The sequence below is a fragment of the Rhinoraja longicauda genome, chromosome 2, assembly GCF_053455715.1.
Source record: "Rhinoraja longicauda isolate Sanriku21f chromosome 2, sRhiLon1.1, whole genome shotgun sequence".
NCBI lineage: Eukaryota > Metazoa > Chordata > Chondrichthyes > Rajiformes > Arhynchobatidae > Rhinoraja > Rhinoraja longicauda.
In genome coordinates, this window is record NC_135954.1 from 90,320,796 (window position 1) to 90,345,606 (window position 24,811).

The window sequence follows — 24,811 nt, forward strand, 5'->3', positions numbered from 1 at the left end:
TCCAGAAATTTAAGTTCTGTACCACCACCATACCAACAATTAATCGTTGTTGTCTTACGTTTAAGACAGAAGTACTTGCCTCTTCAAGGTTTTCCCATGATTCAGCTGCGTCATGATCTTGGGGAATCTGTGGCAGGGGCAGACTGAGCTGAACTGAATGTTGGGGCAGTGATGTGCCAGAGTCTTGGGTACTCGCGAATGTCCCTACAGCAATAAAAGCAGGTCAGAGCCAGAAATCTACAATATTCAGTCACACAATTAACTTCAGATAGCTCCTCTGTCCCTCCCTTCCCCTCCTCCTTCCCAGATCTCCCTCTATCTTCCTGTCTCCACCCTTATCCTTCCTTTGTCCTGCCCCCCTGACATCAGTCTGAAGAAGGGTCTCGACCCGAAACGTCACCCATTCCTTCTCTCCCGAGATGCTGCCTGACCTGCTGAGTTACTCCAGCATTTTGTGAATAAATCGATTTGTACCAGCATCTGCAGTTATTTTCTTATACTATCTTTCTTACACAATTAAGTCTTATCCCTAAAAGATCCACAAGGGGCTGGAGTAACTCAGCAGATCAGGTAGCATCTCTGGAGAACTTGATAATGTTTCAGGTCAGGACCCTTCATCTAATTAATGCTTGAGGGGGAGCGAGGGGGTGGGGGAAGTTGAAGAAAGCTGGAAGAGAGGAGGGGCAGGATAAAGCCTGGCAAGTGATAGGTGGATATAGAGGGGGGAGAGGGGTGATAGGCAGGTGGTCAGACAAAGGCCAGGAATGAAAGACAAAAGGTGTGAGATAAGGATAGAAGAGGGGTAAATTGTGAAACTATGATCACTGCCTGGCCCGCTGAGTAATTTTGTGTCTTTGTTTGTAACCAGCACCTGCTGTTCCTTGAAACAACATCCTATCCTCCTCTGGTTTCCCTGCTACCAATGCCACCAAAAATTTACGTTAAAATATTATTTTGCTATGATATTTCCTTTTAGAATTTAATCAAAGTAGTTTAATTGCATCTGTAATTATATTTATAGTTTGAAAATTATATGGATGGATGGATGGATGGATGGATGGATGGATGGATGGATGGATGGATGGATGGATGGATGGATGGATGGATGTATCTATCTATCTATCTATCTATCTTAGGGCGATCAGAATCAAGGGATATCGGGAGAAAGCAGGAACGGGGTACTGATTGTGAATGATCAGCCATGATCACATTGGATGACGGTGCTGGCTCAAAGGGCCGAATGGCCTATTCCTGCACATATTATCGATGTATCTAGACAATAGGTGTAGGAGTAGGCCATTCGGCCCTTCGAGTCAGCACCACAATTCAATGTGATCATGGCTGATCATTCTCAATCAGTATCCCGTTCCTGCCTTCTCCCCAGACCCCCTGACTCCGCTATCCTTAAGAGCTCTATCTAGCTCCCTCTTGAAAGCATTCAGAGAATTGGCCTCCACTGTCTTCTGAGGCAGAGAATTTCACAATTTACAACTCTCTGACTGAAAAAGTTTTCCTCATCTCCGTTCTGTGGCCTACCCCTTATTCTTAAACTGTGGCCCCTGGTTCTGGACTCCCCCAACATTGGGAACACGTTTCCTGCCTCTAACGTGTCCAACCCCTTAATAATCTTATATGTTTCAATAAGATCCCCTCACATCCTTCTAAATTCCAGTGTATACAAGCCTAGTCGCTCCAGTCTTTCAACATACGACAGTCCCGCCATTCCGGGAATTAACCTGGTAAACGCTGCACGCCCTCAATAGCGAGAATATCCTTCCTCAAATTTCGAGACCAAAACTGCACACAGTACTCCAGGTGCGGTCTCACTAGGGCCCTGTACAACTGTAGAAGGACCACTTTGCTCCTATACTCAACTCCTCTTGTTATGAAGGCCAACATTCCATTGGCTTTCTTCACTGCCTGCTGTACCTGCATGCTTCCTTTCAGTGACTGATGCACTAGGACACCCAGATCTCGATGTACGTCCCCTTTTCCTAACTTGACACCATTCAGATAATAATCTGCCTTCCTATTCTTACCACCAAAGTGGATAACCTCACACTTATCCACATTAAACTGCATCTGCCATGCATCTGCCCACTCACACAACCTGTCCAAGTCACCCTGCAACCTCATAGCATCTTCCTCACAGTTCAAACTGCCACCCAGCTTTGTGTCATCTGCAAATTTGCTAATGTTACTTTTAATCCCTTCATCCAAGTCATTAATGTATATTGTAAATAGCTGCGGTCCCAGCACCGAGCCTTGCGGTACCCCACTAGTCACTGCCTGGCATTCTGAAAGGGACCCATTTATCCCCACTCTTTGCTTTCTGTCTGCCAACCAATCATCTTCTATCCATGTCAGTACCCTATCCCCAATACCATGTGCTCTAATTTTGCCCACTAATATCCTATGTGGGACCTTGTCGAAGGCTTTCTGAAAGTCAAGGTACACTACATCCACTATGTATATTTGGTCACATGGATGATCCATTTGGTTAAAGTGGGATGCCTAAAAATAAGGATTGAAATATTTTGCTCTGGAATATTCCAAGAATAGATCTTGTCACGCTTCCTTTTCTGAAAGATAACTATCCTGCAATGAATGCATAACCATGCAGGTGATTCCTTACATAAAGTGAGGATTCCAGTTCTACCCGCTCTGATTCCTATTGATGCCTACCTGATGCCAAACCAGTGTGTTTAAATGTTCTTCAACCCCTCACCAACAGCACTTTCCCTCACTCCTCAGCTACTAAAACAGAATAAACTGCAGCACATGAACCCGTTTTCTTGTTAGCACCCAAAGTCAATATCAAACCTAACATCCTAACCATCTCCACAATTACATATTTTTCAATCTCATATCAGTAATCTCCACTCAGCACCCCTCTCCCTTAAATATTTTTTCTGAATCCTATACCTTTGCTTAGATGATCTGAACATTACAACTCAAATATCCTCTTTGCTGTTCCTCAAACTGACCAAAACTTTAATTCACTCATTGCTACTTGCTCATCATCCTTTTCTATCTAGTACAAAATTAAATTTAACATTTGCATTTTCTATTCCTTTCACACCCAGGGCGATATCTTCATCTGAAATTGCCTTCAGGTTTACAGCCTCATTTGTTAATTCATTTAGCTAAATTCTCCATGTCCTGTTTGCCATTTAACTCATCATTGCTTATAGGGTTTTCAACCTCCATTTGAAACTTCTCCAGATATAATACATTTTTCCTTCATCCATTCAAAACACTGATCAAATTTTCAACCACCTTGCTCATCCTTATTGGCCAAGCGTCTGTTCCTTAACCTATTGCAGCCACTTTGCAAAGCAACTTTGGTGATTTTATTCATTAAAGCCATTAAGTAAATGCAAATTATTGTTCAGGTAAGGGCCAATCATTTAACCAAATACAAAGATCCTTTAGGAATTGTTAAACATGCTTAGTCCTAATCACATTATTGACTTGCCTTACTTAAATTGATGAGCTTTTATTGAAGCCCTTGATTAGTGATAGCCTGCATAGTATCCACAAACCTTGAGTAAAATGTCTGTGGAAAAGCTTACTGATGTAGGGATTACTTTCTAATTACAATGTTGATATCATTACTGCGTGCTTACTTTATTAATGTTTATTCTATACCAGTTGAAAACTGCACAAAATTTACTGCAGTTATCCTGCCAAACATTTACAGAAAAATCATATGAGATCACAGTATGAAATAAATCGAAGAGGATTTTGTCGAGCATTAACTCAACTCAATGGATTCATCCAGATATCCAGACAACTGAAAACTCTGTAATTCAGAAAAGGTTTTATTGGAATTCAGAAAGGTTTTAAGGCTCACTGCCAGAGTGCACTACAATGCGGTAAAGCAAAATTGAAAATGTTGTGTGACTCTTTCTCCCCATGACTTCCATTAACAAAATGGCAGGATTATCAAGGCTAATTTCAGTGGAAGTTGCTGACTGAAATGCCATAATAGCAATGAAACAAAAAATAGGTGTAGGAGGATGCCATTTGGCCCTTCGAGCCAGAATGGCGGTGCTGGCTCGAAGGGCCGAATGGCCTCCTCCTGCACCCATTTTCTATGTTTCATTGCTATTATGGCATTTCAGTCAGCAACTTCCAGATTTGCCTTATGCTTAATAAAGCAGACAATATGAACATTTATTTATTTTTTTGACTCTTGTCATTCTATTATCCTGTCCTTTGTAAAAATCAAAATAAGAGATTTTGCAGTTGGCACTCATGAAGGAGAGTTTTCTCCAGCAATGTGTTGAGGGCCCTACATGGGAGAGGGCAACGCTTGATCTGGTCTTCAGAAATTGGGAGGGCCAAGTGGATGTGTTCGTGGGTAAGCCTTTTGGGACCAGCGACCACTGTTCTATTAGGTTTAAGATAGTTAGAGAAAGAGACAGGGTGGGCCCACAGTTAAAATTCTAAATAAGGGCAAAGCCAACTTTGAAGGTATTTAGACAGGAACTTGCTCAAGTTGATTGGAGCAGGTTGTTTGAAGGAAAAGGAATGTCAGGAAAGTGGGATGTTTCTAGGTGTGCTAACAAAAGTCCACTACGTGCATGTTCTTGAGTGAAAGGCAAGGCAGGTGAGCATAAGCAAGCTTGGGTGACGAGAGAAATTGAGACTCTGTCCAAGAGTAAGAAGGAGGCATGGGGCAGATATAGGCAGTTGGGATCAAGTGTATCCCTGGAGGAGGTTTGGGAACTGAGGAGCAAGCTAATAAAGGAAATCAGGAGGGCAGTTGATAGCTCTGGCAGATAATATTAAGGTGAATCCCAAGATATTTTATAAGTATATTAATGGAAAAGGGGTAACCAGAGAGAGAATGGGACCCCTCAGAAATCAAAGCAGTCAACTTTGTGTGGAGTCACAGAGATGGGCAAGGTCCTCAATGAGTATTTCTCCTCTGTTGTGGAAAAAGACATGAGGACCAGGAAACTTGGGGCAGTCAATGGAAGAGTCTTGAGGACAGTCCCTATTATGGTCAAAGAGGTGCTGAAGGTCACAACACGTATGAAGGTAGACAAATCTCCCGTGCCTGATCAGATGTACGCGAGGAAACTGTGGGAAGCTAGAGAGGAAATTGCAGGTGCTCTGGCTGAGATTTACGTCATCATTAAATACAGGAGAGGTGCCAGAAGACAGGTGGGTGGCAAATGTTGTGCCACTATTTAAGAAAAGTTGCAGGGGAAAGCCTGGGAACTATAGGCCAGTGAGCGTAACATCTGTGGTCGGAACATTTCTAGAGAGCATTCTCATGGATAAGATATACATGCATTTAGATGGACAAGGGCTGATTAGAGATCATTAGTACGTGGGAGATCGTGTCTCACGAATTCTGATTGAGTGTTTCAAAGATGTGACCAAGCAGGTCGCTAAAGGCAGAGCTGTAGACATTGTATATATGGAATTCAGCAAGGCGTCTGACAAGGTTCTTTATGGTAGGCTGCTCTGGAATGTTAGATAGCATGGAATCCAAAGAGAGTTAGCTGAATGGATAGAAAAGTGGCTTCATTGAAGGTAGCAGAGGGTGATGATGGAAGGTTGCTTTTCGGATTGGGGGCTTGTGACTAGTGGCGTGCCTCATGGTTTGATGCTGAGCCCATTGCTGTTTATCATCTATATCAACGATTTGGATGAGAATGTACTGGGCATGATTAGCAAGTTTGCAGATGCTACTAAAGTGGGTGGTATAGTAGATAGTGAAGATGGTCGTCAAAAATTGCAGCAGAATCTTGATCAGTTGAGCAGGTGTGCTGAAGAATGGTTAATGAAATTTAATACGGAGAAATGTGAGGCATTGCATTTTGGGAAGTCTAACTAGGGACACTGTGAATGGTAGTGCTCTGGGGAATATTGTAGAGCTGAGGGATCTAGGAGGGCAGGTACATAGTTCTTTGAAAGTGGCATAACAGGTAGATAGGGTGGTCAAAACGGCTTTCGGCACATTAGCCTTCATCAGTCAAGAGTATTGAGTTTAGATGTTTGATGTCATGTTACAGTTGTACTAGACATTGGTGAGGCCACTCTTAGGGTATTGTGTTTAGGAAACATGTGGTCAAGCTGGAATGGGTGCAAAGAAGATTCATGAGGATGTTGCTAGGACTCAAGGGCCTGAGCTATACTGAGAGTGAGTAAGTTAGGACTTTATTCCTAGGAGCGCAGGAGGATGAGGGGTGATCTTATAGAGGTGTGCAAAATCACGAGAGGAATAGATCGGGTAAATGCACAAAATCTTTTGCCCAGAGTAGAGGAATCGAGTACCAGAGGACATAGGCTTAAGGTGTGGGGGGAAAGATTTAATAGGAACCTGAGTGGTGGGTGTATGGAACGAACTGCCAGAGGAGGTAGTTGAGGCAGGTACCATCACAACATTTAAGAGACGTTTGGACAGGTACATGGAAAGGATAGGTTTAGAGGGTTCTGGGCTAACCGCAGACAGTTGGGACTAGTGTAGATGGGGCATGTTGGTTGGCGCGGGCAAGTTGGGCCAAAGGGCTTATTTCCAAGAATATATTACCTGCTATCGTTTGGGACCGCACTAGAGATGAGCGTGGGTCCTGTGAATTCTCTGCACCTCCATGGTTACTGGACACTTCTGAACACTGTGAATGGACTTTCAGGAACTCCTCCACTGCTGCTGCAGCCCGTTCCTTTGCAGGGCTTATTATCTTCTCCAACGTTTCGGAATCTTCATCTCTTACTCGAAGGCATATTGTTTCCATTTCCCTCATGTTAGCTTGTAGTTGCTGTGAAACGAAATGAGGAGTCTGCAGTTAATTAGCTTTAAGAAGTTATTTTATCTTTTGGTAAACTTTTAGAATCACAAAAACGATAAACATACTGCTGTAGCACCCCCCCCCCTATCTAATATCATTATCAACAACTCTCAGCTGATGCACACCAATGCCAGAGGCAGAGTAATCCTTGTTCACTCTGCCCAACAACTTGCCTTAACCTCCAACGCAGAAAAAATATCAACCCATATAAATAAAAATATCACCATAAAACATTTGTTTTTAATTCCAGACCTTTTTAAAATAGTTCCAGCAAGCCCTGACATTAAGTAAATGTGCATTTGAATTCCTTGACAATCATCACAATGTCCTCTGGCAGAGTAAAAAAACTTATAGCTGTGCCTGATAAATCTAAAAGGTGAAACCAGTTGAAATGATCTGTTGTAAGCATTTACTTTTATTTATCCATGAACACTTATTCGCTAAACCTCCTTTGAAGTTTATTTTCATTAAGTCATTATTCATTTAGAACAATTCCATCAACTTAACTATAAGGCTTAAATTTACAATACCAGCCCACCTCACATTCCAGTGACCACCAAAAGAAAGTCACTTTCATTTAAAGTCATTTAAAGTCAGAGAATCGTTCAGAAAATTCCACAGATACAAAGTTAGTGGTATACCTTCAGTACCTTGAGGTGCCCGCTGCAGAAGCAAATAAGACAGGGATCATGCTGCTCAATATTCTGAGTTTTGTGACTGCTTTGAGGCCCTGAACTATGAACATCCTTTTCCTGAGATACTCAAAAGAATATGCGAGCCCACCAAAGCTGATGTGAAGCTCATTATTAATGTCTGCCGATGCTGAAACAAGCTTCATCTGCATACTGCAGCTCCTACCTTAGAACTTTTTAAGAGTGGAAATTACAAGCACCACAATGAGAAACACATCAGTATCTTGAAGGATAAAGCACTTTGATTATTTTACTAGTAATTAAGTTTATCTTAAAAAAAATTATATTAAGTACATTTTAAAAATCCAGAACCCCTACCTGGCAAATGATTTCCCAAGCAAAAAAAAACTTCCTTTTTTTGTTGAATGTGCGCTGAAAAGGCACGTTTAGTTTGCCCAACGTGTTCTTGGTGTTTCTTATTCATTATTCATAAAGAAAAATAGGAATTCAAATCCAGCGAACTCTCGCAGTTTACGATCGTGCTTCAATTAATAGAACCAATTTACAAAACTGGCCAGCATGGGATGAATTTTACAAATTTTTGCTCATAACCCTCTCTTCTGATATAATAATTTAAACGATGTAATTAAATTGCTCACTTCATACTGTTCAGCAAAAAAGGTTAATTTTACATTTTATACCCTAACTACTTAGCATTTATGTGAGTGCACTTTGCATTTTAGCCTGCAGCTACTGTGACTCAGAATTTCTGTGCCCAAGAACAAAAGTATGAAGGAGGTGATAGACGTTTGCTCAGAAATCACTAAAAACTACAAAAAGAAAATGTTTTAGCGCACATGGACCCAAATTAAGTTCTTACAATTCACTAAGGGAACCAAGACCTGCAGAGAAGTAAAAGCTTTTTCTACAAAAAGCCGGCCTGCAGTGAATCAACACCACTAATTGCAGGTGAGAGCAATGAAAACAATTGGTAGCTGATTCTGCTTAAAACCGTTATCGTGGCACATGCTTCCACATTGGCATTAACCCAAAATGAAATTACTGAATGCCTCCAAAAAGAGAACATATTTTGAAACAAATACATTTTTAAAGAGAAAAATATATTGAATAAACTTATTGGTTTATTTGAAGCTGCAACAAATATAAATGGGTAATTACAATAGATATATGACATTTCTGAAAGTATTCAACAAAGTACAGGAGATGATTAAGGAGAACAGAATTGGGGAACTTTTTGCAAATTATATCAAACTACATCAGGGGGTAGAGAAAAAGGATTAACAATAGACTAATGATAATTTTAAGTACTGAAGATGTTAGTCTGCATTCATTTCAGCATCATTTCTATGCACTGTTCATATATAATTTAGACAAAGGAATGGTGTCCATATATGCTAACAATATTAAGCTAGCAAGCATAGTGATTAGCTCCAATGATAACAAGAAACTCCAAGAACTGCCTATGAAAGCAGAACATAAAGAAAAGTGGCCAATGGTAATCAATATCAGCAAATGTCCAGCTCAATAAGTTTTAACACGTTGAAGATAGAGTAAAGCAAAGCTGAAAAAATTGATATTTTTCATTCAATCACAGGATCTGGGTATTACTGGTTAGACCAGAGGGAAAAAAAGGATATTTCAGGTTTTGTTTTTTTTGGTCTTATACACCTCTAGAAGATCATCCCTCAACCTCCAGCGCTCCAAGTCCTCACCTGCACACTCTCTCTCTATTCTCTCCCTCAAGTCCTGGCAACATCCTCATTACCCAAACACGGCGTATTTTTGAACCGTTGTGCGGTTTAGCATTTTGCAAAACAGATTTACTGCAAAATTGAAAACATAGAACAGTAGAGCAGACAAAGAGGTCCTTCAATCCACAATGTATGAGCTAAACATGAGCCAAGTTAATCTCCTCTGCCTGCACGCGATCCATATCCCTCCATTCCCTGTAAATCCATGTGCCTATTTAAAAGTCTTTTAAACTTGACTATCATATTAGCTTCCATCACCACCCTAGGCAGTGGGTTCCAAGCACCAAAACTCCCTTTAAAAAAAAACTTACCCTGCACGATGTAAGCTTTCCCTCCCTCTGATCTTAAAGCTGAAGGCGATATTTCCGGCCGGACCCTCCTTCAGACCTATCTACATAATGCCTCAAAAACTCTCCTGGATGAACCACAAATTCAACCCCATCCAAGCCCCTTACAATAAGGCAATTCCAGTCAATATTGGGAAGTTAAAATCTCCCACTATGACAACTCTTGTGTTCTTACACCTTCTGCGAATTGTGTTGCTTCTTGAATTTGTAGTCCTTCTGCTGCTGGCACTCCCATAATATTCTCGATAGATAGCTCCAAGGTTTTGACTCTGGACAATGTGCGGGGATCGCTGGGCGGCACGGACTTGGTGGGCCGAAAAGGCCTGTTTCCGGCTGTATATATATGATATGATATGATAATGAAGGAATGGTGAGTTATATCCAAATCAGAATGGATTGCAACTTGGTGAAGAACCTGTAGGTGGCGATGTTCTCATGCACCTGCTGTGCTTGTCATTCTTGGTGACAGAAGATGTAGATTTGAAGGATCAGTAGTCTAGGCTAGCAACTGCAGTACATTATGTAAACATCATTTATTGCAACCACTCTTCACCAGCAGCAGAGACATTTTATGTTTAAGGTGGTAGAAGTTTAGGGTGTGTCATTCAAGCAGTTTGCTTTATATTTGATGGTCATATGGCGTGGCGGCGGCTGACTAGCAGTCTGTCCGTCTTTTTTTTGTTGAGTGTCGGTGTTGGGATGATTTTTATATATATTTTTTTGGTTGTGTATGTGTGGGAGGGGGTGGTGGTGTGTGGGGGGTGGGTGTGGGTGTGGGGAACTTTTCTCTTCCTCACGGCGCGGGGTGCGGCTCGGCTGCGGGGCCTAACATCCCCCGGTGCGGCTCGGCCGCTGCACTTTACATCCCGGTGCGGCTTGGCCGCTGGACTTTACATCCCGGTGCGGCTTGGCCGCTGGACTTACACCGCCCGGTGCAGCTCGGCTGCGGGGCTTAACACCGCCCGGTGCAACTCGGCTGCGGGGCTTAACACCGCCCGGTGCAACTCGGCTGCGGGACTTAACACCGCCCGGTGCGGCTCGGCTGCGGGACTTTTCACCGCTGGTGCGGCTCGGCTGCGGGACTTAGCTGCGCAAGGCTTGGTCGCCGGCCTTTCATCGCCCGGTTCGGCCGCGAGACGTTTCAGCGCCCGGTGCGGGGACTGTGCGGGTCGGTCGGGGACGAGCTGTCTGTCCGTGGGCGTGGGGAAGAGAGGGGAAGTTTTGTTGCCTCCATCACAGTCAGGGGGTGTTTGGAGTCACTGTGATGGACGTTTGTGTTGGGGTTATGTGTCTTGTGTTCTTTTTTTTTTCTATGACTGCTATGTAGTTTCCGAAGTACCGAACGACAAATAAAGCTCTGTTATACCTGTTATATAGTCGCAGAAACGGCCTTCAACCCAACTCGAACATGCCAAACTAGATTCCCATCTAAGCTAGTCCCATTTGTCTATATTAGCCCATAGTCCATATCCCTTCAAATAATTTCTATCCATAAACCTGTCCATATGTCTTTTAAATGTTACTATATCTGATGCCACTACTTTCTTTGGCAGCTCATTCTATATATGCCCCACCCTCTTCGTGAAGAAGTTGTCCGTCGGGTTCTTTTAAAATAATTATCCTAACCCTCACCTTAAGGTTATGTCCTCTAATTTTTCATTCTGTTTTCCTGGGGAAAGGACAGTGTTCATTCACCTTACCTGTGCTCCTCATGATATCATACACCTCGATAAGGTTGCCTATCAGTCCCCCAGCTCCTAGCCTACCTAACCTCTCCCTATAATTCAGGAACTCAAATCCCACCACCTGCTGGGTTCTCTTTCAAGCTTAACGATGTCTTTCCTATAGCAGGGTAACCAAAGCTGTACACAATTCTCCCAGTACGGCCTCGTCAACATCGTGCACAACTGCAACATGGTGTCCCAGCTCTTATACTCAATTCACTGACTGGTGAAGGCCAAGCTCCTTCTTCCCTATCAAGTGACGCCACTTTGAGGGAACTTTGTACTTTGTACTCTCGATTCTTCTGTTCCACAACACTCCCTTAGGCCTTACTTTTCACTGTCAAAGTCCTACCCTGGTTTGGATTCCCAAAATGCAACACCTCGCACTTATCTGAGTTGAATGGCATTTTTCATTCCTCCGCCCACTAACCCATCTAATCAAGATCCCAATGCAATTCCTGATAGCCATCTTTACTGTCTGCGGTATCACCTATTTAAGTGTCATCTGCAAACTTACCAACTATGCCTTGCACATTCTTATCCAAATTGTTGATATAGATGGTAATACTCTTGCAAATCATATAATATCAAAATCCCATATAAGAAATATCCTGAAAATAGTTACAAAACTATTTATTTCGTTCTGAATAATATTCTTCACTGGCTATTATTCGTACATATTACTTTTCACAATGTAAATCCTCTGGTATATATATTTTTTAAATTTACATAATCTAAGAGCATATGTATTTTACAGATAAATGGTGTATGACTGTTATTGCAAAATATAGCCACAAAATCAGTCACTTGTAATAACCTTCATCTCTGTGGTTTTGGTTCTATTTGTGAAAACAACATTACAACAGTTAATCAATTAGAAATGTCAACAACAATGGCATAAATCTTCTCATTCCCCAGCCCACACATCCACCACAAATTATGTACATTTTTTCCAAAATATAGACAAAAATTTCAGTAGTTACATGAAGATGTCATTACAAGGTTCAAGTCAATTTTTTCCCCCCAAATTAATTAAGTAAACTCTTTTGTAGGCCATTTTAATTGTTAATGAAACTGTTCCCATTATATAAAAAAATAATTTTAAAAAACCAGTGTGTTCGATAAGTAAAGGGTTTAGAACTTTGATAAAATAGTTAACAACTTCAAGGTTTGACTGCATAAATATTGCTCATAAATTTAGCTGTTTTGATAATTAACAACCACCAACGTAACTGCCCATCAGACTACAAATTAAATTTCAAATTTTTTAAATGAATGGTTAAAGCTGAGAATTGGTCCCCAATTACTGTAATTTGAAATTAAATGTTTTACATTTTTTGAAGAAGGAACTATTATTTCCCTGATTCCAGTTATTCAACTACTCATCAACAGAACATAATCAGTTCAAAATTACAACACATCCTCCTTGGGACCCATTAGCACAGGGGCACCTCAAGGCTGTGTGCTCAGACCCCTGCTCTGCTCAGCCAGACATAGTTCCAACGCCATCTTTAAATTCGTTGAAGACACCATCGTTGATGGACAAATTATGGATAAAGATGAGTCAGAGTATAGGAAGGAGGACAACAGTCTTGACTGAAATGTGCTGGAACAACAACCTTGCCCTCATTGTCAGTAAAACCAAGGAACTGTGCCTCAGGGTTCGGTGTTGAGCCCATTATTATTTGTCATCTATAGCAACAATTTGGATGAGAACGTACATGGCATGATTAGCAAGTTTGCAGATGACACAAGAGTGGGTGGTAATGCAGATAGTGAAGATGGTTGTCAAAAATTGCAGCAGGATCCTAATGGGTTGGGCAGTTGGGCTGAGGAATGGCTGATGGTATTTAATGCAGAGAAATGTGAGGTGTTGCATTTCGGAAAGACTAACACGGGCAGGACCTACACATTGAATGTAGGACTCTAGCGAGCATTGTAGAGCAGAGAATCGAGGAGTGTAGGAAAGAAATGCAGATGCTGGTTTAAATCGAAAGTAGACACAAAATGCTGGAATAACTCAGCGGGACAGGCAACATCTCTGGAGAGAAGGAATGGGCGACGTTTCGGGTTGAGACCCAAAACATCACCCATTCCTTCTCTCCAGAGGTGCTGCCTGTCCCACTGAGTTACTCCAGCATTCTGTGTCTACCAGAGGATCAGAAGTGCAAGAGTACATTGTTCATTGAAAGTGCCAGCACAGGTAGATAGGGTGGTCGAAAAGGCTTTTGGCACATTGGACTTCATCAGTCAGAGTATTAAGTAGAAGTTGGGAGGTCATGTTGCAGTTATATAACAGTAGGTGAGGTTGCATTTAGATTATTGTGTTCAGTTCTGGGCACCATGTTATAGGAAATACATTGTCAAGCTGGAAAGGGTGCAGAGAAGATTTACAAGGATATTGCCAGGGCTCAAGGGCCTGCGTTATATGAGGAGGTTAAGCAGGCTAGAACTCTATTCTTTGGAGGGCAGGAGGATGAGGGATGATCTGAAAGAAGTGAAATTCATGAGAGGAATAGATCGGGTGGACGCACAGAGTCTCTTGCCTAGAGTAGGGGAATCAAGAACCAGAAGACATAGGTTTCAGACGAGGGGGGAAGATTTAATAAGAACTTGAGGGGTCACTTTTTCACACAGAGGGTGATGGATGTATGGAACAAGCTGTTAATTGAGGCAGGTAGTATATCTCTGGAGAGAAGGAATGGGTGATCAATTATTTCTTGTGCTTTGGTTGTCGCTGCAAAGGACATGAACAGGGAGAGGAATGGGATCTCCCAGCACAAGTGCAGACTGTGCCAACTTCAAGGGGAGCAAGAGATCTGAAACAGGACTGAAGAAAGGTCTCGACCCGAAACGTCCCATTCCTCCTATTAAATCCACTATACTATTCAACCTGATGAAAAAGCTGGATGTGTAATTTTACATTACAGAGTAGACTAAAAATGTATGAGTTAGTAATAACTAGTCTATTTAGTTTTGCAATGATTAAGCACAAGGCATAAATATTTCTATCATTCAAATAATACTCACCCCAAAAGAGCAGAGAATTTTATTCCCTTCTTAATAAAAATTTTGACAACCAGAAATTATAAAGAGCAACATTCATATAAAATGAACTCTTTGATAGAAAAAGTCGTAAAACAGTTATATTTATTAAAGTGTGAGAGTCTATAGGCATTAGTATTCAAATGGGTGTGTCTATTTGCAAAGATCACAGAAAGATTAACAAACTGATCCAGTAATCATTACAAAAGCAAATGTAATGTTAGCCTTTGTGGCAAAGGGTTTGGAATACAAAGGGTAAGAAGACATGCTGCTAGGAGCGGAGCTGTTCAATCTGTATTTCTTCCACTACACAACCAATGTCACCCCAACCTCAGTAGTCAAGATGCAGAATGAAGCCTCTTCTTGTATTTGTGCACTTCCATAGTCTAAGTTCCAAATCAATGTCAAGTTGTTTGATGAAGAACACAAGGGAATTGATTTAATACTTAACAGTTGCAAAACAGTCTGCCCCTATTAATGCAACATCACTCTTTGACAATTATAGTCCACAAGACCTAGAAAACATTGACCACTTTCCATATCTCAGGAGCCAGTTCTAATCAACATCACAGGCATTCATCAATGATAACATTCACCATCAGCTTCAGTTTACCGACGTAGCCTTTATTGTGTGAGGAAAAGAGTGAAGATCTGTATGTTACTGAGACATGGCTTATCAACTGTAGACATGTCAAAGGAGAGGTCCCATCAACCGGAGAGGTCCCATGAATTCCCAAAACCTTGAAAATCAAGTGGCAGGATAAGTGACCAAATGTCAGCAACCACCCAGCACTGAGGCCATAAATACACTCAGTCAGGTCCAACAGGTGATCCACATTGTTCTAATACGGGATGCCAAACTTCAAAAATGACATTATTCCAGTTCCATCACGCAATTACCAGATGGACAGATGAAAAGATTCAAGCATTTTCTTAAAACTGAAGTGTAACATCTCACAAACTCAAGAGGGCCTTTAGTCTGTTCCTGTTTAAAGAGGAGATAAAGTATTCAGGATGGTGTTAAGAACTATTTCTCAGAGCATACCTGTATAGAGGAAGAAGCACACCCCCAAAACTAGCCACATGCCTACCCGTCTTGCAATGTATCTGTCGTGATAGTGTGGAAGCAAGTCATCCTTAATTCTGATAGACTCACTAAGAAGTCTTACATGCTCTGAATTAAATGTTCTTCAAACTGTTCTCCAACAGTACAGTGATCATTTGGGCAAATAGATATAATGTAAAGGTTCAATCCTGGTTTATTGAAAGAAATAGCAGGCACAAGAGATGAAATGGCCTATTTCTGTCTGAAAAGTCATGTTTAACAGCTAAATGTGAAACTTCCAAGAGGCATTTGAGAATCTAAACTATGGCACCATGACTTATTTCAAGATTTTTTGGTTTAACACTTTAGCTTTTAAATAAAAGGGAAAATGGAGGGCTTGGGTCTTTACAGATAAAAATCGATTAAATAGCAAGATGATAGTTTTTTTTCCCTTTATTCCCACCAGAATTAATTTATCTCCAATCATATAATATTATTATGCCAGAACTGCCTTCAAAATAACTCAGCTCAGCTAACTGAATTCACATTCCAAAATAGGATTCATAAATGGCAGATTAAAATGAAAAAAGAATTCAGTGTACAACTTTCTAATTCAATAAATATGCTCCAGAAAATAATAACAGTGTAATGCTTAATCAAACTTAAATAATTTACTTTAAAATTTCTAAGAATTTTGAAATAATGAAGTGATCCATTATCAACTTCATCAAGTACATTATAAAGGAACTTTAAATAAGACCAAACATCCAATTTCATCGACACTGCTAGAGTAACTCAGTGGGCCCGGCAGCATTTTTGGAGAAAAAGGAGAGGTAACATTTCAGATCGTGACCCTTCCTCAGATTCAAAGTAAGAGATGGGGGAGAGAGGCGATAAAAGACCAGGACAAATCAGGGCTGGCAAAAAATCTCAGGCAGGCTGGTGCCCTGGTTGGCCAATTGATGGCTAGGGAAGATGTGATCTCAAGAGAGTTACAATGTGGTGAACTGTGCAAACGACTAGGGTAGAGCAAGGGGGCAAGGGAAGGGGAGTATTAATAGACGTTTCTTAAAATTAGAGATTTAAATGTTCATACCACTGGTATTTCATAACACTTTTCATTTAGTCAGGAGTATCCCGGGAAACTGTGTGTGGCAGGGGAATCCCGGTAAGTCGTGCGCGGAAGGGGTATCCCGTCACGTCGCAGCCAGACCCACCAGCAGATGCTATCCATTGAGGACCTGTCTGGAAGGTCCAGCTCGCCCACCACGGACCAAGGAAGGAGGACTTGCCCGGAACGCCCGGCTCGCGTACTGGAGACCGAGTTCTCACCCGCCGTGAACAGAGGACCCAGCCGACTCGCCCGCCGCGGAGAGAGGACCCGCGACACACACCGGAAACTAACCAGAACACACGGCTCACCTGTCGCAGGCCAGGAACTCGCCCACACATGAGGAAGGGCCCATCCAGTGGGGCCGACTCCCCGCTGTACATCGAGGATCCGCGCCGCAGACTGGGAACCCACCTGGAAGGCCCAGCTCGCCCGTTCAGAGAGGAAGAAGTCGGGTGGAGGGCCGGCAAGCAGACCGTCTGCAGGAGGCCTGCAGGAGGCACTGCAGTGCCTCAATGCTGGAGTAGGCCGCTGGAGGTCCTGCAACAGCCTGGGACTAGAAGCCAAGCACATGAACTGGACGTGGCCTACAGCGGTGGAGCAGCAGCGGAGGACACCACGGCTATACTTGGCCAGGCCGACCCTGCAACACCACCAGGACAATGGACCTTCAGTCAGGTCAAGAAACCTGCACTTCCAATAACTGGGAAATGGTGCCAAACTGGCGACACTGTATACTGTCTCAGTGTACTACTGCAATACACTTGTATTGTATCTGAGATGCTTATCCAAGATGTATCTCTTATGTTTTGTGATACTTGTACTGAACTGTATACAAAAATGAATTTCACTGTACCTCGGTACATGTGACAAATAAAGTACCATGCCATACCAAATAAAGATTCATTGGAAACACACAGAAACAAACATAAAAAAGAGAAAATTATTTGCTAAAACAGTCATGGTGTGCAGCATATGGTACATTATAACCTAGCAATAAAGTATACAAACTGTATTTACCTGCACAGTACGGCTTGCGTTAATATGCTCTTGGTGCAGCTTGTCCCAATGACTGATTCGCTGATACTATAATGCAAAATGAACAGATACATCAGGGTGCTATTCTGAAGAAAATAAATATAACTCAATAACACTAGCACTGTTAAGAATTGCAGTTTTCTAGATTCTGCACTCATTTATATTTATCATATTCTGAAAGTGTCCAATCTGTATTTGTTTCAAATGCTACACAGAGTATCAGAATATATTTAATCATCATTATATCAGGGATGATGAGTTTGGAGGGGATGATAATGTTGAATGCCGAGCTGTAGTTGATGAACGGCAGCCTGACATGTGCTTTCCTGTTATCCAGATGGTCCAGAGTGGGATGAAGAGCCAGTATGATAGCATCTGCTGCTGACCTTTTGTGGTGATATTAGCTGACATATTAACTAATTTTGTCTGCGGGAGGTTTGTATGTCTATTATTATATTACAACTGCAATACTATTTGTCTGACAACGCAATCTAAACTGCATTTCAATATATCAAAAAATTATAACTTCAATATTCCATAAAGAATTAAAACAGCGGTAGACCACAGCAACATTGAAAAGTTAGTTCATAAACAAAGAGTGGACCACAGCTGCACAGGGACTCTGCACTGACTGAATTACTTTGTTAGATCGTGTTTGGCAATCTCTAACAGTTGCAGTTGAATAAACAAAAAGTTAAATTTACACCCATATATTGAATTTCCAATTTTAGATTCAGATTAGATGCAACTTACTTCAAACTATTTGTATAATTGATTTATAAATTCACACTCTTTCAAGTACAAGTTTCAGACAGTGAAGATATGAGTAACTGAAACTCAAACATTGACTTAGGCAGGATAGGTTCTACAAAAGGTGATCTATCTACTTCTTAGAGGCTATGGAAACTAATTGACAATTGTTCTATATTTGGAACTTTCATAACCAGTTTTTTGGGTGCATATTTCATAAGGCCTCCATCATCAAACTCACTGGCCTGGATTTTGCCCAGTCTGTACTCACCACTCCAATAATTAAAATGTCAACTGGATGCTTTTGGCAGAGTCCAGTAGTGGAGTGCCATCAGGAAATTATTGGCCGAACTTAGTCAATGGAATTGGGATTCTACATTCATGCAGGAATCCCAAAACATGCAAGCGTTAATAAGCGCCAGTAGTTTCAGATTAGTTTAGTTTATTATTGTCATGTATACCGAGGTGCAGTGAAAAACTTTTGTTTGCATGCTATCCAGTCAAAGAAAAGACGTTACATGATTACAATCAAGCTATTCACAGTGGATAAAGAATAAAGGGTACAACATTTAGTGCAAGATGAAGTCCAATAAAGTCAGATTAAAGATAGATCTTAGGTTTCCATTGATAGGAAGTGGTAGCGATACATCTCGCCCAGACAAGCTGAATGCTTTCTATGGTTTCAACAGGTTTTAAGAAAATATGAAAGTGAAATTGAAAACAAGAGATGCATCTTCTGTAAGATTGCCTGCTTTGCCCAACAAAAATTTGGATTTTAACATTGTATGTGGCATTTTTCAGCATATTCCGCTTAATGATAGCGGAGTCAAGGGATATGGGGAGAAGGCAGGAACGGGGTTCTGATTGTGGATGATCAGCCATGATCACGGTGAATGACGGTGCTGGCTCGAAGGGCCAAATGGCCTACTCCTGCACCTATTGTCTATTGTCATTCTGTACAAACTCATTAAATTTGGTTAAGGTACAAGAGGTGCAAGGCAAAATAGATCAGAATTAGTTTGATAAAAACAAGTAAAGGTCAGTGGTGGATAGGTATTTTTCTAACTGGAAGTTTATAAAAGTGTTGGGGATGGTGAAATCCTGTAGATAGCTTTGATGGTGGGGATGTCAGTATCCATTATAGACTGGGCTATGTCCACTACTTAATGCAGCCTCTTTCATTCCTGTGCATTGGAGTTGCAAAACTAGGCCATCATGCAACCAGTCAGTATGCTTTCTACCATATACCTGTAGAAGTTCAATACAGTATTTGTGACATATCTAATTTCCTCAATCATCTATAGAAATAGAGGTGTTGATTAACGTTATTTTAGATTGCGTCAATGTGCTTGGCTAAGGATTGATCTTCAGAGAAATGCATACCCAGGAACTTGAAGCTATTGACTCTCTCCACCGAGATCCCACCAACGAAGGTAGGTTCATGGATACTCAGCTTTCCCTTCCTAAAGACAGCAATCAGCTCCTTGGTCTTACTAACGTTGAGAGCAAGATCGTTCTTCTGGCACCACTCAAAAAGATTATCCCTCCTGTACTCTGACTCATCGTTACCCTTTATTTGTCCAAAAATGTAAAGATGGCATTGGAGGCGTGTCTGGGTACAGTTATGGGCATAGAGAGTAGAGCAAGGGACTGAACACCCAACCTTAAGGTGCTCCTGTGTTGATGGTCATTGATTAGGAAGTGTGGTTGCCAATCCGTACTGATTGTGGTCTACTCACAAGGAGATCGAGGATCCAATTGCATGGAGACCAGCAAAGACCCAGAAACGAGCATAGAAAGCATTGAGCTTGTCCGGGCGAGATGCATCGCTGCTACTTCTTATCAATGGAAATATTTATTTTGTATCTACATATCTCATACTCTTTCATCTTTAACACTTTAATTGAAGGGAATTTTTTTATTTTTTTTAATCAAGAGATGCAAGCCAAGTAGTCGTTTTAATTATTTAATTGATTTTAAGAATGTCAGCGTTATTTGCTAGGACAACATTTATTACATAATTGTAATTGTCCCTGATGAGGAGGCAGGATACCACTCTCTTGGACTGCTGCAGTCATTCTGTTAAAAATATTCCCACATGCTGCGGGTCAAGAGGACAAAGATTGAGACCTAATGAGCATGAAAGAATGGGAATATATTTCCAAGTTAAAAGGGCACGTGACTTGGAGGGTAATTTGCAGTGGAGATGTTCTTGTGTACTTCCTGCCTATGCCCTGCTTGCTGGTAGAAAGTGTGGTGTGGGAAGTACTATTCGTGCAGCCGAGGCAAGTCATGGCAGTACATTTTGTAGATGGCATGCAGTGCAGACAAGGTGTATCAGTAGTGGAGCAAATGAATGCTTAGGGTGGTACATAGTGCTGGATGGCGTTGGGGTTGAAGCAAATGAACAATATTTTCATCTTGCTCTTGATGTGCTTTGAAGATGGTGGCTTAGGTATCAAATGGTAGGATGCCACAGTAGAAGAAAAGCCATGTCAATGTCTATCCACTGACATTTACTGTGACCCCATGGTTTCCCACAGCTACCTTGACTACACTCTTCTCACCTAGTCTCTTGCAAGGATGCCATCCTTTTCTTCCTGTTTCTGCATCTCCACAATTTATCTCTCCAAATGAGACCTTCTATTTCAGAACCTAAAATTTCCTTTTTCAGGAAATTTCCTTTTTCAGGCTTCCATTCTCCTGTAGTTTATTGGAGCCTGCTCTTACATTTCATCTCTTTCCCGGACTTTTGCTCTCATCCCACCTCCCTCTTGACAGAACAGAAATAATGTTCCCCTAGTCTTCACTTTTCACCCTATTAGCCTTTGCATTCAAAGCACTATCCTTCACCGCTTCACCCAACTCTCTGAATGCATTCAAGAGAGAGCTGGATAGAGCTCTTAAGGATAGCGGAGTCAGGGGGTATGGGGAGAAGGCAGGAACGGGGTATTGATTGAGAATGATCAGCCATGATCACATTGAATGGCGGTGCTGGCTTGAAGGGCCGAATGGCCTCCTCCTGCACCTATTGTCTATTGTTTCCATCAGCTGCAACGAGATCCTACCACCAGCCATATTTTCTCCTCCCAAGCAGTTCCACCTTCCACAGGGACCACTTCCTCTGTGGCTCTGCACAGACTGATTTGCAGAACCCATGCGCTGTCTGCAATGATCAATCCAAGCTCACATTTGCGTGCCATTTCAATTCCCCTTTTCGTTCACACATCAACTGGTCTATCCTCCATTTTCTCCACCGCCAGAATGAGCCCAATACAAACTGAACACCCAATGCCTCATATTATTCCCGGGTAGCCTACAATCCAGTGGTATGAAAATGTTACACAAGCCTTTACTACGGTGTGTTCCCCTCTCTCCCTCCCTTCCGATCCGCCTCCAGTCTCCCCACTTTTGTCTCCTTTCCCATACCCACCTCTTCTGCCTCGCCATCACTCTTTATTGTTGCCACCCCCTTCTGTTTCTACTAATCTATTAAAAATACAGTTCACCAACAGGCTCCCCTCCCTCCTCCATATGGTTCATGTTCCACCAGCCATTCTCTCCCTAATAATTTCCATTGTCACCCCCATGCAGGGGCGTATCTACGTAAAATAGCACCTATGGCAAGCACTGAAATTGCACCCCTGTCCAAACATCTGACACCCGGCTAATCGCCTTAGCCTGTGCGGAGGATGGGTTCCCAGGAGAGTTGGCCTGCGGTTCGGAGAGACCGCGTCAGCAGAGGGTTTTGACGGCGAGTTTGTGAAGCAGGGACTTTAGCCACACAAAGGCGGGCAGGGGGAAACACCAAAGCGGCAGGTCTGAAACAAGAGCGGACGTCTGCCGTCGGTCAGGTCAGTGCGTGAAGCAGGGACATTTTTCCCTACGGAATCATTCCAGGGTCGGGGTTAAACATTCATTGCCTGCGGCCGTGGCAGCAGACAGCCGCCTCCGACCTTGCTTGCCTGCTTTATTTATATTTTAGACGAGCCAAGGGATTATTTTTACAATCAAGGGATCTCTGGGCGCGCGTTTCCCGGTGGCGGCCATCAGCGGGTGGGCACGGCGAGGCAATGCCTGCACGGAGATGGTTTCCACCCGCCGCCCCATTCTGTGTTTATGTTTCAATTGCACACACCTTCGACCTGGAGGCCCGCTACATCTACTCACGTCAGCCTCCATAAACTAAATACATTTTGCATGTAATAACTGGTAAGGGTGATCGTCGACCTGCTCAAATGTCCTAGCTAACCAAGGACCAGCGTTTGGCTCTGGGATTCCCAAAGTGGTGTTATGGGCGACTGACCGGCCTCATGGTGCGGGTGTTTGGGATGAGAATGCCTACAGTCCCATTCTTTTTTCACTGTCCGAGCTTGGCTTGTCCGACTTTAATAGAAACTGCTCTGTGGCGCCCCCCTTCAAGTGACGCCCAGGGCATACTCTAGATACGCCACTGCCCCCGTGTCCCCCTTTTCTCGTTCTTCTAGCTCTCTCCCTTCTCCATTCTCAGGCCTGATGCAGGGTTTTGACTTGAAACATCAACGATTCCTTCCCCCACACCCCCCACCCCACAAATGCTGCTTGACCCTCCAGCAGATTGTATCATGTAAACTAATTTCTTATGTTTTGCACATCTCACGCCAAGTATTGTAGTTATTCAGTGTGTTTTTGATGTTATTAATAGTCCAATATAAATACATACCACAAACTGAAAATATATACAGCACAAAAACATTAACATAATTCCACAAACCTTCTCAATATTTATCTGGTGTTTCTGTAACCGTTCCAAGTCAGTTGGGATTGCAACTTTAACAAATTTCTGGATAGTTGGTTCCAACCGTCGATATCTCAATTTTGCAGGACCTTCTGCCATGCTGCTTTCAAACAGTAATTTGGGTCCTCTGATTGAAGATACATCAGGACCTTAATTCAAGATTTAAAACATGGGTTCAAGGGTAAACATGACTACGGCAGAGTGTTTTACAAACTTGACGTTTCGTCTTAGTAAATCTAGTAAGTAAATTGGAGTCAAATTATGATTTTTTCAAATAGCGCAAAAGACTTATTTGACAAAATATCGATGGATTTTCAAGATACTGGATTTTTAAACATTCCTAATTTATTTCAGGAAATGTAATTTATTGTTCAGGTAAAATGCTAAAATGTGTTTATGCTTATCACCTCAAATATAGGTGTCAAAGTATGTCTTTGATAATTCATTTAGATAATACAGTACTCATTCAAACATACAAAGTGGTAAATTAGGTGCAGCAGTGGGCCATTCTACTGCTCACATCAGCTCGAGCATTCAATAAGATCATGGCTGATTTGATTGTAACCTTAACCCCACATTCTTCATAGTCGCCCCCACTCCCTATAACTTTTCTCCCCTTGCTTATCTAGAATCTATTTGCCTTAAAAATATCCAAAAATGTGCTTCCATCACATTGGGGAATTACAAAATTAGTCATAGAGATACCAATATATTAACTATTTCACCACCCACTTTTTAAAAAATGCTTGTAAGTTCATCAGGACCCATAGACTAGTCAGCAAGCAGTTCCAACAGTTTGCTCAGCACCAGTTCCCTGGTATTTGTAATATTCCTATTTCTTGGATGTTACTTGAATCCTACAGGAAAAACTGATGCAAATACCTGCTGAGTCCACCTGCCATTTCTTTATTTACCATTATCAATTCCTGACACATTTCCTGAGGAAGACCAACATTCACATAACTTCTTGTTAAATCTCATTGGAAACTCTCAGTTCTCATGTTTCTACATTTTTGGCTAGCTTTGCTCATGCTCAAATTCAGCAAGGTTCCACATGAACGGCTGCTCTGGAAGGTTAGATCGCATGGGATCCAAGGTGAGGTAGCTGAATGGATAGAAATTTGACTTCATGGAAGGAAGTAGAGGGTGATGGTGGAAGGTTGCTTCTTGGATTGGAGGCTTGTGACTAGTGTTGTGCCTCAGGGTTCGGTGCTGGGGCCATTGCTGTTTGTCATCTACACCGATCAGCCAAAACATTATGACCACTGACAGGTGAAGTGAATAACATTGGTCATCTTGTTACAATGGCACTTGTCAAGGGGTGGGATATATTAGGCAGCAAGTGAACAGTCAGTTCTTGAAGTTGATGTGTTGGACGCAGGAGAAATGGGCAGGAGTAAAGACCTGAGCGACTTTGACAAGGGCCAAATTGGCATGGTCAGACGACTTGGGTCAGAGCATCTCTGAAACGGCAAGGCTTGTGGGGTGTCCCAGTCAGCAGTGATACCTGCGGACAGTGGTCCGAGGAGGGACCAACCACAAACTGAAGGCAGGGTGTTGGGCGCCCAAGGCTCATCGATGCGCGAGGGCAACGAAGGCTATCCCGTCTGGTCCAAACCGACTGTGGGAAGACGACAAGCCGGCGGAGGGAGTGTGATGCTCTGGGCAATTTTCTGCTGGGAAACCGTGGGTCCTGCCATTTATGTGGACTTCAATTTGACACGTGTACCTACCTAAACATCACTGCAGACCAGGTACACC

The 24,811-nt window shown here is 42.2% G+C and overlaps 1 protein-coding gene across 4 annotated transcripts in view; it reads right to left on the reverse strand.

Moving 5' to 3' along the window:
• Positions 1 to 24,811, reverse strand: part of stx17 (syntaxin 17) — a 45,989-nt gene that overhangs the window by 9,144 nt on the left and 12,034 nt on the right. For 3 of the 4 annotated variants that reach the window (XM_078423565.1, XM_078423574.1, XM_078423592.1), the window contains 4 exons: positions 23,027 to 23,199; positions 17,506 to 17,571; positions 6,551 to 6,800; positions 80 to 204 (listed from right to left, as the gene is read on the reverse strand). In XM_078423565.1, coding sequence (XP_078279691.1) covers positions 80 to 204; positions 6,551 to 6,800; positions 17,506 to 17,571; positions 23,027 to 23,149 — 564 coding nt within the window. In that variant the 5' untranslated portion in view covers positions 23,150 to 23,199. The remainder of the gene's footprint in view (positions 1 to 79; positions 205 to 6,550; positions 6,801 to 17,505; positions 17,572 to 23,026; positions 23,200 to 24,811) is intronic. The other variant, XM_078423582.1, reaches the window with a different exon arrangement.